General features: G+C 33.5%; 1 protein-coding gene across 3 annotated transcripts in view; it reads left to right on the forward strand.

Moving 5' to 3' along the window:
- The window catches only part of POLR3G (RNA polymerase III subunit G), a 31,371-nt gene extending 18,497 nt beyond the window's left edge, over positions 1 to 12,874 (forward strand). For 2 of the 3 annotated variants that reach the window (XM_033110707.1, XM_033110708.1), the window contains exons 6-8: positions 4,835 to 4,920; positions 8,407 to 8,553; positions 11,887 to 12,874. In XM_033110707.1, the coding sequence (XP_032966598.1) occupies positions 4,835 to 4,920; positions 8,407 to 8,553; positions 11,887 to 11,973 (320 nt within the window). In that variant the 3' untranslated portion in view covers positions 11,974 to 12,874. The remainder of the gene's footprint in view (positions 1 to 4,834; positions 4,921 to 8,406; positions 8,554 to 11,886) is intronic. The other variant, XM_033110709.1, reaches the window with a different exon arrangement.
- The last annotated feature ends 952 nt before the right edge of the window (positions 12,875 to 13,826 follow it).

The raw sequence follows: 13,826 nt of genomic DNA on the forward strand, positions 1-13,826 counted from the left end.
GTGTTCTTATTGTTGAGTTTAAGAGTTTTTGTTGTATATTTTTGATAACAGTTTATAGGTAAAACACACTCCTGTGTTTTTCTCCTTGTCTCTCACACTACTACCATTCACAATGCTTCTGACACCCGAAATCTGGAATTTTTTTCCCCTCATACCAAGCAATTCCCTGCAACACCAGGTGGTTGTCTTACAGTTCAGTTCAATTCTGACACTAACCAGAGTTAGCACAGACCCCACAGGTTAAGTGCTCAGTCCCACGAGACTGCTCGCCACTTCAGATGCTAATCGTGCGTAGTAGGTCCCCAGGTTACCCACAGATTTCGTCTGTTGAATTCGAATTTGCTAGAAATGCTCACAGAACTCAGAGAAACACATTTATCAGTTTATTATGTCATAAAGGATATGATAAAGATACAGATGACCAGACAGATGAACAGATACACAGGGCAAAGCGTGGAAGGGTCCTTAACACAGTAGCTCCTCTCTCCGTGGTTAGGATGCTGGAACTTCCCAGTATATGGATGTGCACACCAATCCAGAAACTCACCGAACCCTGCACTTCTGGGATTTTTATGGAGGCTTTAATCACATAAGCATGATTAATCATTAACTTAGTCTCCAACCCCTCCTACTTTTCCTGGAGGATGGGAGAAGGGGCTGAAAGTTCCAGGATTCTAGTCATGGCTTGATCTACCCTGACCAGCCCCTATCCTGAAGCTATTCAGGAGCCCATTCAGGGTTGCCTTCTTAGCAAAAGACACTCCTATCACCCACTTAAATTCCAAGGGATTTAGGAACTCTGTGTCAGGAACCAAGATCAAAGACCAAATATTAGAACAAAAGATGCCCCTAGTCTCTTGTCACTTAGGAAATCACAAGAGTTTTAGGAGTTCTATGCCAGAAATATATATATGTATATGTATATTTCTATCAGAAATATACATATATATATATATTTATATTTATATTAGTTCACACAGTCCTTTATCAGCTATGTCTTTTGCAGATATTTTCTCCCGGTCTGTGGTTTTTCCTCTCCTGACACTGTCTTTTGCACAGCGGAAGTTGTTTTAATTAAGTTCAGCTTATCAGTTCTTTCTTTTATGATTCGCACCTTTGGTGTTGCATCTAGAAAGTAATCTCCAAACTTAAGGTCACCTAGACTTTCTCCTATGTTATCTTTTAGGAGTTTTATAGTTTTGTGTTTTGACATTTAGGTCTGTGGTTCATTTTGAGGTAATTTTTTTCTGAAGGGTACGAGGTCTGTCCACATTCATTTTTTTTTTTTTTTGCATGTGGAAGTCCTGTTATTCCAACACCATTAGTTGAAAAAACTATCTTTTCTCCAATATATTGCCTTTGCTCCTTTTTAACTATTCATGTGCATCTATTTCTGGGCTCTCTTTCTGTTCCATTGATCTTTATATATTATTCTTTCACCTATACCTCACTGTCTTGATCGCTATAGCTTTATAGCATATTTTAAAGTCAGGTAGGGTCAGTCTTCCAACTTTGTTCTCTCCTTTGATTTTGTGTTGGTTATTTTGGGTCTTTTTTCCCTCTCCATATAAACATTAGAATTAGTTTGCCAATATCTGTAAAATAATTTACTAAGATTTTGATTGAGACTATAGTAAATTTATAGATCAAATTAGGAAGAACTGACATTCTGACAATATTGAGTCTTCCTATCCATGCACATGAAATATCTCTCCATTTATTTAATTCTTTGATATCATGTGTCATAATTTTGTCATTTTCCTCATAGATCATGTACATATTTTTTAGATTTATATCTTTTAAGTATTTTATTTTGCGAGTGCTAATGTAAGTAGTATTATGATTTTTTTTTTTTGAATTCCAATTGTTCATTGTTGGTATGTAGGAAAGCAATTGACTTTTGTGTATTAACCTTGTAGCCTATAATCCTGCTATAATTGCTATTAGTTCCAGGAGTTTTTGGTTGATTCTTTAAGAATTTTCTACATAGATGATCATGTGATCTGTGAACAAAAACAGTTTTATTTCTTCCTTCCCAATCACTATACCTAGTATATCCTTTTCTTATTGCTTTAGTTAGTACTTCCAGTACAATGTTGAAGAGCAGTGGTGAGAGGGAACTCGCTTGCATTATTTCAGTTCTTAATGGGAAAGTGTCAAATATTTCACCATTAGGTGTGATATTGAGGTTTTCACCATTAAGTATGATGTAGCTATATATTTTTTGTAGATATTCTTTATAAAGTTGAGGAAACTTACTGCAATCCTTGTTTACTAAGAGTTTGATTTTGTCAGATGCCTTTCTGCATCTATTGATATGATCATGTAATTTTTCTTTGTTAGCCTGTTAATGTGATGGGTTATATTAATTGTTTTTGAAACGTTGTCTTACATACCTGGGATCAATCCCACTTGGTCCTGGTGTATAATTCTTTCTGTATATTCTTGGACTGGATTTGAGAATGTTTTGTTGAGGATTTTTGCATCTATATTCATGAGATAGATCAGTCTTTAGTTTTCTTTCTTGTAATATTTGTCTGTTTTTGGTGTTAGGGTAATGCTGGCCTCATAGAATGAGTTAGGAAGTATTATTTCTGCTTCTGTCTTCTAAAAAAGAACTCTCTCTTCTTTTCAACAACTTTATTGAGGTATAGTTGACTTACAATAAAATGCACATATTTGGAATACACGATTTGTAAGTTTAGACACACACACACACACACACATATATATATGAAATATATTTCATTGTATTTCAAATGATCAGTATATATAAGAACATTTAGCCTGATTGAGTACAGAGTATTATATGTTGAGATATGATAGTTTATCAGTTGTCTTTTATACCCTTTGCTTTTATTGGGCAAATATATTATTTTCACAATATGTTAACGTGCGTGAATTGTACTGGTCATGTCCTAGTGCATCACAATTTGTAGCTGACTTTAAAGAGCTGAAAAGAATGTATCTGATTTGGATAAATTAATGTTGTCAAATACATCCCACCGACTGCTCATCTCTGGAACTTCATATACACATTGATCATTAGTAAAAGCCTCCAGTGTGCCAGAATGTCCATTTGTTAAAAAATGAAACAACAAAACTTTCTTTTTCCATTCTACATTAATATATTTTTTTGCTTATTGTATAATTTTTGTATTTTGTTCCTGATAAGGTTTTACTATCCTTTTTATAAAAATCATCTCCACTGATTTACATGAAAATAAATATTACCAAAAGAGTCAAAGGCTGAAAAGGTTATTTTTTGAAGAACCACCACCTGGAAAGTGTTAAAAGAAACAAAAATTCAAATATATGCATATATTAGGCCAAAGATGGAAAAATAATTCATGTTACTGTTTTGGGATTAAAATAGTCTTTTAACAAATTTTGGTAATTGGACACTTCTCCCCCAGTTATTCATATAAGGATTAGGCATTATATAAAACCGGAATGATAAGTAGCAAAAGATGCTGAGTGCACTTGAATATGCAACTTACTTTCTTGGAAAAGAGATTAGTATATTTTAATATATTTATTTACCTGTGTTCTAAAATATTCATTTAACAGACTTACGTGTTTTAAAATTAAATAATTTGGTAAAAGATCCTTAGAGAAAAAGATTTAATGGTGTGAGTAAATTACATTCTTAGCTAATGTTATCTGGCATCAATATTATAAAATATATTGAGATCTTCTTAATTTATGATAATAATAGTATTTTATGTGCTACAGTTCAAATTAAACAGTCTTTGCCCTCAAGGGAGACAGAGAAAGTTACCCATCATTAAACCTAACCATTAGTTTTTTTGAGCAAAACCTCACTAATATATGTTTGGGAGTTCTGAGCTTAGTGATTTCCCAAAGGGCAATTTGGAATAACACAATAAATTATAATTCCATTAGATATGGGTCATCCACCACAATCTAAAAATGTCTTCTGTAGTTTAAATGTTAATCTTTAATAAAATTACATCTTTCATCTTTCTGAGCCATATTTTCTTCTGCTACCAAGTAATTTTTATGTATTTAGTTTGATATGGGGAAAGAACTATAATACTTTTTTTTTTATCATGATGGGACAATTTTGTAGCATATCATTATGCTTTTGGTAACTTATTGGCAGGATCTATATGAAATAATTCTCTAGTCCCTGCAGTTTCAGAATAGCTTCAAAATGCCATATTTTTAATATGGCTTAAAAAAATACCCTAAGGCCAGTAAAACACTTTCTTTATTGTATTGCTTTGAGTTTTCAGATGCATATATTGGTTGTGTTCAGTTTAACCATTTTAATCTTCATTTCAAATTTTGTGGTACATGTAATGTACCTCTTTCTCATCTCTTTAAACTTTGGCAAATGCATAGTTATTTGGCACTTGTTTTTCATTTTCCACACCTGGTAAAATTTCCCTAGTTAAAATACACTGATCAGTGAATAGGAAGCTAGTGACAGTGATCATTTGTGAGAGCTTTTCACTGGTCCTGTAGTGATTCTACCAGAGGTAATTAATGTATTGGCATTAATTGCCAATACAGATTTTGGCCTGAATGGCATTAATTGCCAATACAGATTTTCAGTGCTCTAAAAAGATATCTGGTGGCAGCCTTTAAAAATATCCTATTAAGTGATTATCAGTTATTCCTCATTATTGAAAATTGATGAGATGTGCTGATTTATTTTGCTTATTCTTTGAGAAAATTAAGTCACTCTGCAAATTATGTGATTGCCTGGTATGACATATTACTCTGCTTGATAGCATATTAAAAGACAAAAAAATATAATGCACAGTTGCTGTTATAGAAGAATGTGTTCACTGTGGTTTTACTTCAGCAGGCCCAAAATCCAAAAAGGCAAAAGATACCACCGGCAAAGGCACTTCATTCACTAATACGGCCGATGTATTGAAAAAGATCGAGGTAAGGTTTTCTTCTTACTATAAGAGCAAACTGAAAATATGTCATACCTCCTTTTGTCGTCTTCAGCCTTTCCACCTTCTCTCTTTTTAATAACATGGATTTGACAGAACCAAACCCAGCACACAGCACACAGGAAAGATTTGAACATTTTTGGCTGGGACGCATGGAGGTTCCATCCTGTCCTTCTCTGCCACTCACCTGTCAACTTGCCTCACCTTCTATCACCTGTGCCCTTTTCCACTCACTCTCTGTTTTCCCCTTGCATTGGAATTATGTGTAGGAAAGAAACATGAAAGAGTTACATACCTAAAAGGTATTTCTTCTAAAGTTTTTCTCCTATTGTTGTATATGGACCTTTTTAATGCTTTTTATTTTTCTGTCTCATGGTAAGTGCAGAAGATTCTATTGAGGGAAAACTATCTCTTATGGAACTCATTTTTATATCTTCTTATTTTTAATATTTCAAACATGAAAAGATGTAAAATTCAAGACATTAATAAACTGAACATGTGCTTTCCCATCCTGGTCACTAGCCATCTACTTCCCTTCCCGTAGACAACCAACAGTACCAGTTTCTTATACATCCTTCCAGAAATATTTTATGCATAGCAAATACAGATTTTTTTTTTCTTTTTGTTTAAATGACAAAAGTGGCATATATACTCTTTTGCATTTTTATTTTGTCACTTAAAATATTTTGGAAATGGTTCGATGTCAGTCTGTGTAGATAAAATTGGCTCGTTCTTTTTTTTGGCTGCACTATAATAATGAACCGTAAAATAGACCTCGCCAATTTGTATTGATTGATCACAGATCCTGACTGTTCTTAAAGCTTCCTGGAAAGAAGTTGCTAAGATGACATGTGCCATGAGGAAGATTGGTCTGGACCTCTGAATGTGGTTTCTCATCAGAACAAATTGTGTTTTTTTATTCCCTACATATAAACACCTTTTTCAGTATAAACATCGTTAAAACTGGGGTTTTAAATCTAGAAATCTCAATGAGTTAGCAGTTTAAATAGAGCAAAATTAGCTTCCAGATGATTGTTATTGTTCATTTTTTCAGCAAAAGCAGTTGCAAGTTTTATTTTAAAACTGTGGATGGAGAGGGAGTGACATAAACTCAAATCTCATAATTAATGTGTGAATAACCAGATAGCAGTGAACTAATATATGAGCTTTCTATTTCTATGTGACATACAGAAGGCTCTCAATAATAGGGTGACCGTATAGTATTTAAACTAGAAGAACTGTTCTTTGTCCATAAATTGACTGTTTTTAAAGTATTTTCTTATTACATTATTCACATTATTCTTAAAACAAATATGTAAAGTTAGTATGGGTAAATAGTTACATCTTACAGAAAATAAAATGGAGACTACTAAGTAGGTGAACCAAAACTAGTAGCTTAATACAAAAGGAATGAAGTAATGAGACAGTGCATGTGGCTCTGAAATCATTTTTTTAAATTGTATAAATCTGCTATTTGTTAACTGATTAGGTATTTTATGCGTTTGATTTAGGTTTACGTGGCAGAAATAAACTTGAGGTTATTTATTTAGTAGTATTTAAGGTGAGAATAATGGGAATGAAAACTCCCTAGTCCCTATGTAGCATGGAATGAATTCTGTAGTATTTTTAAAAATATTTTAACGTAGCTGGTTGAAATAATTCCATTGTTGATTATGGAATAATAACTAAGAGCATGAATTTTCAGGTAACAGACTATACCTTGCACAGAGTTGAATAAATACAGCAGAACAGTTCCCTTTTAACTACCCAAACTTATGACCTTTTTACTATGATTTGATTGAAATAGAAAATAAAAAAGATCTATATATTAGCCTTTATATCATTGTGTATATTTGTGTGTGTGTATGTGTGTTTATAACACTTCAAAAGATCCATAAACACTGTTTGTTTACTTGTAGTTTTCCAAAGGGATTACCAGTTGGAAAAATTGCATACATTATATTTTATATATAGTAATACTCATATAAGGCAACCTGGGGTCAGTATGAAGATAATTATCTTGGTCTTATTTGTTCTGCCTGAGTAGGGTGAGGTGGTGACAGGAAAAGTGGCATTTGAATTTTAATTAGAAACTGAGTTTATCTGATAAAGTGTTTTTATTACTTTTGATTTCCTTAAATTCAAATTTGAATGTAATTAAAGGAATTTTTAAAATTAAATATTTAAGAACCAATAAAGTAATAGCTAAGTTGTAGTCATTCCAAATATAAAATGTGTTTTATCTCTATATGTAATCTACAAAGCAAATATCTTATAATAGGATGGAGTATTTGCAGATTTATGAATTAGTGTTTTTTTTTACTATTTAAACATACTCACATCTTAGCAAAAGTGCTCTTATGCCTTAATTATGAATATTAATGTGTGAAATTTTTGCTGTACCCACTTCCTAGAAAACTTGTGAAATTCTATCACCTGTGCAAATTAAGCATAGAACAATTTAGTGAACGAATAGTGACAGTAATGAAAACAGGTCACTGGGGGGTGGGAGATGAGGGTAAGGGGGATCAAATATATGCTGATGGAAGGAGAACTGACTCTGGGTGGTGAACACACAATGTAATTTATAGATGATGTGATACAGAATTGCACACCTGAAATCTATGTAATTTTATTAACAATTGTCACCCCAATAAATAAAAAAAAAAAAAAACAGGTCACTTTTTATCAAATGAAAAATGTTATTGATAGTCATAATAGGAATGTGAAGATGTACTCAAGTTAAATCTGTGTGTTATGAGGAGGTAACATAGTGAATTTAACAAGGTAAATAAGCAGGACCATCAGGCAATCAAAGCTTTTCTAACTCTGCCTCTCTCCTTTGCCTCCTTTCATAGATTATTAATAAGTGCTAATGCTGACTGTGATTTGAGTTTCAATCGTCCGTTTTTCTCAGCCTGCCTGATATAGTGACATGCAGAATTCCTGGAAATGGGAAGTAAATAATGAGAAAGAAAAGAAACAAGGACAGGATAATCGGCAAATAGGATAATTCACCCCAATATGACTTGATACTGTTTTAAATAAATCTACTTACAAAATAAAACATAGACATTTAGAAGTAGTACCATTACATTCACTTTTTTCCTTTTATGTTTAGGAGGAAAACAAAATAACATAATGAAAGTTCTTCTCCATAAACTGAATCAATTCAATATTTTAGAAGAAGGTAGGATAGAAATCATAAAAATAAAGCACTCTGCATTAGAGCTGATACCCCAGCATTACCTGAGACCCAATGATGAAGTAGCAAAATCAAATAAAACAAGTGTCATGATAGGACAGTGAATTTCTCCTTTCTTGAGTTAGTTCAAAATTTCTTATGTGATGGTCTGGAGGTGTTGGTCAGGGAAGATTAGAATAAGGTGATAGGTTACTGTGTTCTCTTGAGGCTGAGCAGGGAAGACAAAGTCTAGTGATTTCCACATTAGTTAACGAAGCTCATTTATACCAGGAATTGGAAAAGAGAAGCGATGGTGAAAAATCGGATGAGGAAAATGAAGAGAAAGAAGGAAGCAAAGAAAAAAGTAAAGAAGGTGATGATGATGAGGAAGACGATGCTGCAGAGGAAGAGGAATATGATGAAGAAGAGCAAGAAGAGGTAACTGTCTATTTTGGAAGGGTAACAACGTTACTAAGCTTAAGGATTATCGAATAAGGAATTGGATATTTGGTATAGATTAAAATGAATAAACAAACAAAAACCAACTTACTGGGAACTAGGGGCATGTTATTGTCACTGGCATCAATTTCTCTGTATCAAGAGAATTATAGCATTGAAGTTATAGCATTGAATACAGAATATAGAATTATTACAGCCTTGAATACAGGAAGGAAAAGTAACTTGATAGGCAACTTTGTAAGTGGAAGTCCACACGTTAAGGCAATTGATCATAAAAATTAAGATTTAAGGACATAAAATTTTAAGTCAGCAATTAAGGGCTAGGTCTGAGGGGGATCCCTGCAACACATTGTGTTTCAAATCCTGACGTGCATGTGGACGCGACCAGAACATTTATAGTCCAACCTCAAGTGTCTGACTGATCAGGACTCAGTGTTTTCGATTTTGGATTTCCAACTTTTAGGAATGGTGCGTTTCAAAATAAGCTGGAGTCGATCAAGATATTTTTGAGCACAGTAACTTTGTTGGTCACGTCCTCTTGGGACTTTTTAGACACCTTGTGCAGTAACCCTCGGCTGAGAGTTTGTTCTCCATTCCAGTGAACTTTGTCTTCACTCCATTTCAGCTTCTCACACCACACTCGGGATCTTTCTTCACCTGAACTGCTCCAACTATGAGACCTTTATTATATGCTTTAAGTATTTTGCATTAAGTTTCAGATTCTTTTGCAATTTATATTGGTGTAAAGGGAGAGATAGGGATCTATTTTTATCTGTTTCCAAATGGCTAGCCAGCTGCCATCCCCATTTATTAAATAATTGGCTTTCTTCATAGATTTGAAATTCTTTTTTTATCAACTGTTAGATTCCCACATCTACTTAGATGTATTTCTGGACTCTGAGCCATCGATCTATTTCTGAACCATCACTAAGCTGTTCTAATGAATAAAAGCTTCTGATTATTAATAATTTTAGGGCATATTACCCTTCTTTTTCAGGATTTTCCTGAGTATTCTTTGTTTATTCTTCCAAATAAATTTTAACTGTCTATAATGTTCTTTATAATCTGCTTCATTTGAGGTGTGTTGAAATTAAGATCTCCCCTAACAAGAACAGCAAACATCAGGAAACAAACAACAATCCACTTTAATAGATGTATATGTTCTGAGTGGGAGGCCGGGTGAGGGATGGAAACAGGAGCTCTGTTAAAGCCTTTCTATTCAAGTTGCCTTCTTTGCTCTTTTTAGCAATTAATTAATTAATGAAAAATTCATGTTAATTACCTTACCTTATGTACTGAGGATTTGATAAGCATTTTGTATTGAAGAATAAAATGGAGCAGATTATCTATGTAACACCTGTATGTAATGTGGAGGAAATACATTTTTCTTTGTTATTCAATCGTTTGAATATTGTAATTAAAGAAAAAGGCAAGGGCTCAAACGAAACCCAAGAACCATTTCAGCCATCCGTTTGAGCAAGTTCCCACTTTATACTTGTATCAACGTTACTAACATGATAAAATTACCTAATATGAATCACTGAACATACTTGGTGGTGCTCGTGTCCAAAACACAAGTGGCATATGCTCAGTTTGGAACAGTAGAGCATCCCTTCCTTACTCATTTCCACTTTTGTGTACAAAATGGCTTGCTTATCTTTCCACACAAGTGTCCTTGCCAAGATCTCATTTACACAGTGGCCTCAACTGAACTCTCAACCGTGCCATGCCTCCTGTGTACACTGGCCTCAGGCTTCAGCTGGTGTACAGACATTGTTGAATTTCTAGGTACCAGAGAAGCCAGGCCAATTTCCTGGAAATGGTGAGGGTCTTAGCCGGATACAGAAACTTATTGTTTAAGGAAGACAAAGTAATGAAATAGTTATCTGAATAATATGTTACCTTTCTTGTGTTGGTTATATATATATATTTATATATATAAAGGTAAATATATATATATATATTTAATCCCACCGTGTACTAAATAAGCTGATATCCAGGAGACTTTCTTTTGGAAATAGCCTCTATTTGTTACTCTATCATAATTCCTGCTGTAGACAGTAGAGATGTGGAGGTTAACTTTTTATTGTGGCTAATTTCAAGCATGTACAAAAACCTAATGACTATTAAAACACCCATAGATTTATCACCCAGCTTTAACAATGATCAATCCATAGCCAATCTTTTAATTACTCATTCATCCACCCAAATCCACTCCTTTCCCCCGACTTCCTTGGATTATTGTAAAGCAAAGCCTAAGCATTGTGTCATTTCATCCATAACTATTTGAGTACGTAGTCAAAAATGAGGACTCTTTAACAACATAACAATATCATTATTACACTTAGCACAATGGAATTTAATTGCTTAATATAATCAAATTTAAGCCAGTAATCAAATTTTTTCAATTGTCTCAAAAAAATTTTGTTCTAATCAGAATCCAAATGCAGCCCATACACTCCAGTTAGTTAATAATGCTCTTAAATTTCTTTTGATCAATATCTGAATTGACTCAATATTTGAATTTTTGATAGAAAGCACAGTCACTTATATGGATAACAATCTTACGTTGCCATAAGAATTAGAATATTCCCAGGGGTTTAACCCCTCAACCTAAAGGAAATTGAGGGGCTCTGGATGGAATATAGCAAACTCTAGGTTTGATTTGGTATCTTGAGGCCTTTTTTTTGATAGGAAGCAAACATCCCTTTGCTTGTGCTCATTGTGCATTGTGGCTGAAAGCCTTAGTTCTGGTGTAGTCTAATGTTAATGTAAATCGGCTTTGTTTCTCGAGTGTCTGTTTATTTATTTGGAGTAAGTATTCAGTAGTTTAGCTAAACCATGTATCATCCCACTAAGATGTAATGAATTAGATGTATCATGGGTAATAGGCATCCCTTTGTGTTCTCTTAGCTACCATGTTTCCCTGAAAATAACACCTAACCGGAAAATAAGCCCTAGCATGATTTTTCAGGATGACATCTCCTGAATATAAGCCCTAATGCGTCTTTTGGAGCAAACCTTAATATAAGACCTGGTCTTATGTTCAGGGAAACTCGGTAGTTGGTGACTAAGAATAGGAGGAAGTGGTGCTCTTAGGGAAAAAAGCAGTATATGTAGATAGATGTGAGTGAAAGCTAATGTGTGTTCTAAGCATATGACATAACAGACTTCTTTTAAGTCTGGTGTATTTTATTACCTAAGTTTGGTAGTTATAAACTTAAAGGGACAACCTACATTGTTCCTTAATAATCATGTTACTGCTCATTCATTTTGATGTTTACTGAGGGTTGTATCATTCATTTCACTTAGGAAAATGACTACATTAATTCATACTTTGAAGATGGAGATGATTTTGGTGCAGACAGTGACGATAACATGGATGAAGCAACTTACTAGCTATGACATTTCTCAAAAACTATTTTTATGATACAGCTTTGGAACATTTGGACAGACTTCTTTCCTATTTCTGATAAGGAATGAGTAAGTATTTTATTTTTGTTCCTGTTTTGTTGGACAAACATTTGTTACCAAAATATTCAGAACCACTTTATGAGTTTACATACCAGTTATCTTACCAATTAGTCTCTGACATTCTGACATTCTTTCTCAGTACCTGTTATCCCTCTTAAGTTTGCAAGCAAATTTTGTGGGTTTTTTGGTGTTATTTAGATTAGAATGTGCCTAAAGGGTTTTTGCATCTTTTAATCTATGTATTCATCCTTGAACAAATTATTGTTTAATTGCTGATATTTTGTAAAAAACTATCACTGGTCATCATAATGGATTTCTGTAATCTGAAAGCTGATTTAATACTGCACATACAGCACTTTAAAAACAAAGAAACTTGAAAATAATTTTACTTTTTAACTTTTACATGGTATGTTCTGTGCTACTACATTATGACTACATAAACCTACCTGACCTCTTACAAGTACATATGACATTAGTTTTGTGATTGAAAACACACACACAGGGAAAGATGCCAATTAGAGCTATGTAAATTTCACAGCTAACAACTCGGCCAGTGCAAAAACCTGAGATGCATATTAAAAAGACTTGAATTTGGGGATAACTTCATACCATCCAATATATGAGTTAATCATCATTCCACCATAATGTTTGGTATCTTCAAATCGTTGGGCTTATGAAAAATTAGACTGAGATATCTGATTTAAATTAGTACTTTATAGAAGGTGGAGTAAGTTTTAGTTATGTAAATCTCACTGCAGAATACATATGTGAAATCTGTAAGGTGTAATGGCCTCTATTTTAACGTTTCCCTGAAAATAAGACCTAGCCGGACAAGCAGCTCTAATGCGTCTTTTGAAGCAAAAATTAATATAAGACCCAGTCTTCAGGTCTGTATAATCTAAGACCGGGTTTTATATTAATTTTTGCTCCAAAAGATGGCATTAGAGCTGCTTGTCCGGCTAGGTCTTATTTTCGGGGAAACACAGTGTTTCAAAGACTCATAGCTATCCAGCTGATTTATGTTAACAGTGCAGAATTAAACTCAGGTCATTTTGAAATTAAGATGAATCTTTTCTGTTTTAATTAAAAACTAGCTTCTCTGACTCTCTATATTTAGGAGTTGGGGGTTACCTAAAAACCTTAGCCACTAAAAACTCACAAATGCCAAAGATTTTTGAAGGGAATTCATATCATATATTTCAAAAAATTATTTATTAATACTCACTAAAAGAAATAAATTTATTTTTCCCTTTTGGAATGATATCATTCATTACCCTCTACCCAAAGAACCAGAACCCCAGATTCTATTTCTGCCTTTACTGTTAAACTCAACCTTGATATTGAGCTTGGTTAAGGTTTTTGTGCCTTAGCTTCTTCGCTTGTAAACAATTTCCTATAAAAATTGTTTAAACACCAACCAAAATTTACTACTGTATGTATTCATTCTCTTAGCAGATAGCAATGATCATACAATTTAAATTTGGTATTGCCCTCTAAAATCTAGCTTGTACAGTGATTGAAAACACTGTTTTGAGAAACAAACCTGTTTTCCTCACAAAATTATTGTAACCTGATTTCCCATCTTGAGGGGAAATATTTATAGTCTTGTGTCATTTTATAACATGGCTTTCTCAGGAACAAAGATCACGTAAAATTGTAATACTTCCACAGATAATTCAAGATGGGTGGGCGGGCCATTATTAGTTCAGTGCTATGTTGATCATACGTGAATTATTTCTTGTTTAAAGGAGCTTATAAAAATTTTTTAAAAGATTCAA

Source organism: Rhinolophus ferrumequinum, chromosome 7 (genome assembly GCF_004115265.2).
Source record: "Rhinolophus ferrumequinum isolate MPI-CBG mRhiFer1 chromosome 7, mRhiFer1_v1.p, whole genome shotgun sequence".
Lineage (NCBI taxonomy): Eukaryota > Metazoa > Chordata > Mammalia > Chiroptera > Rhinolophidae > Rhinolophus > Rhinolophus ferrumequinum.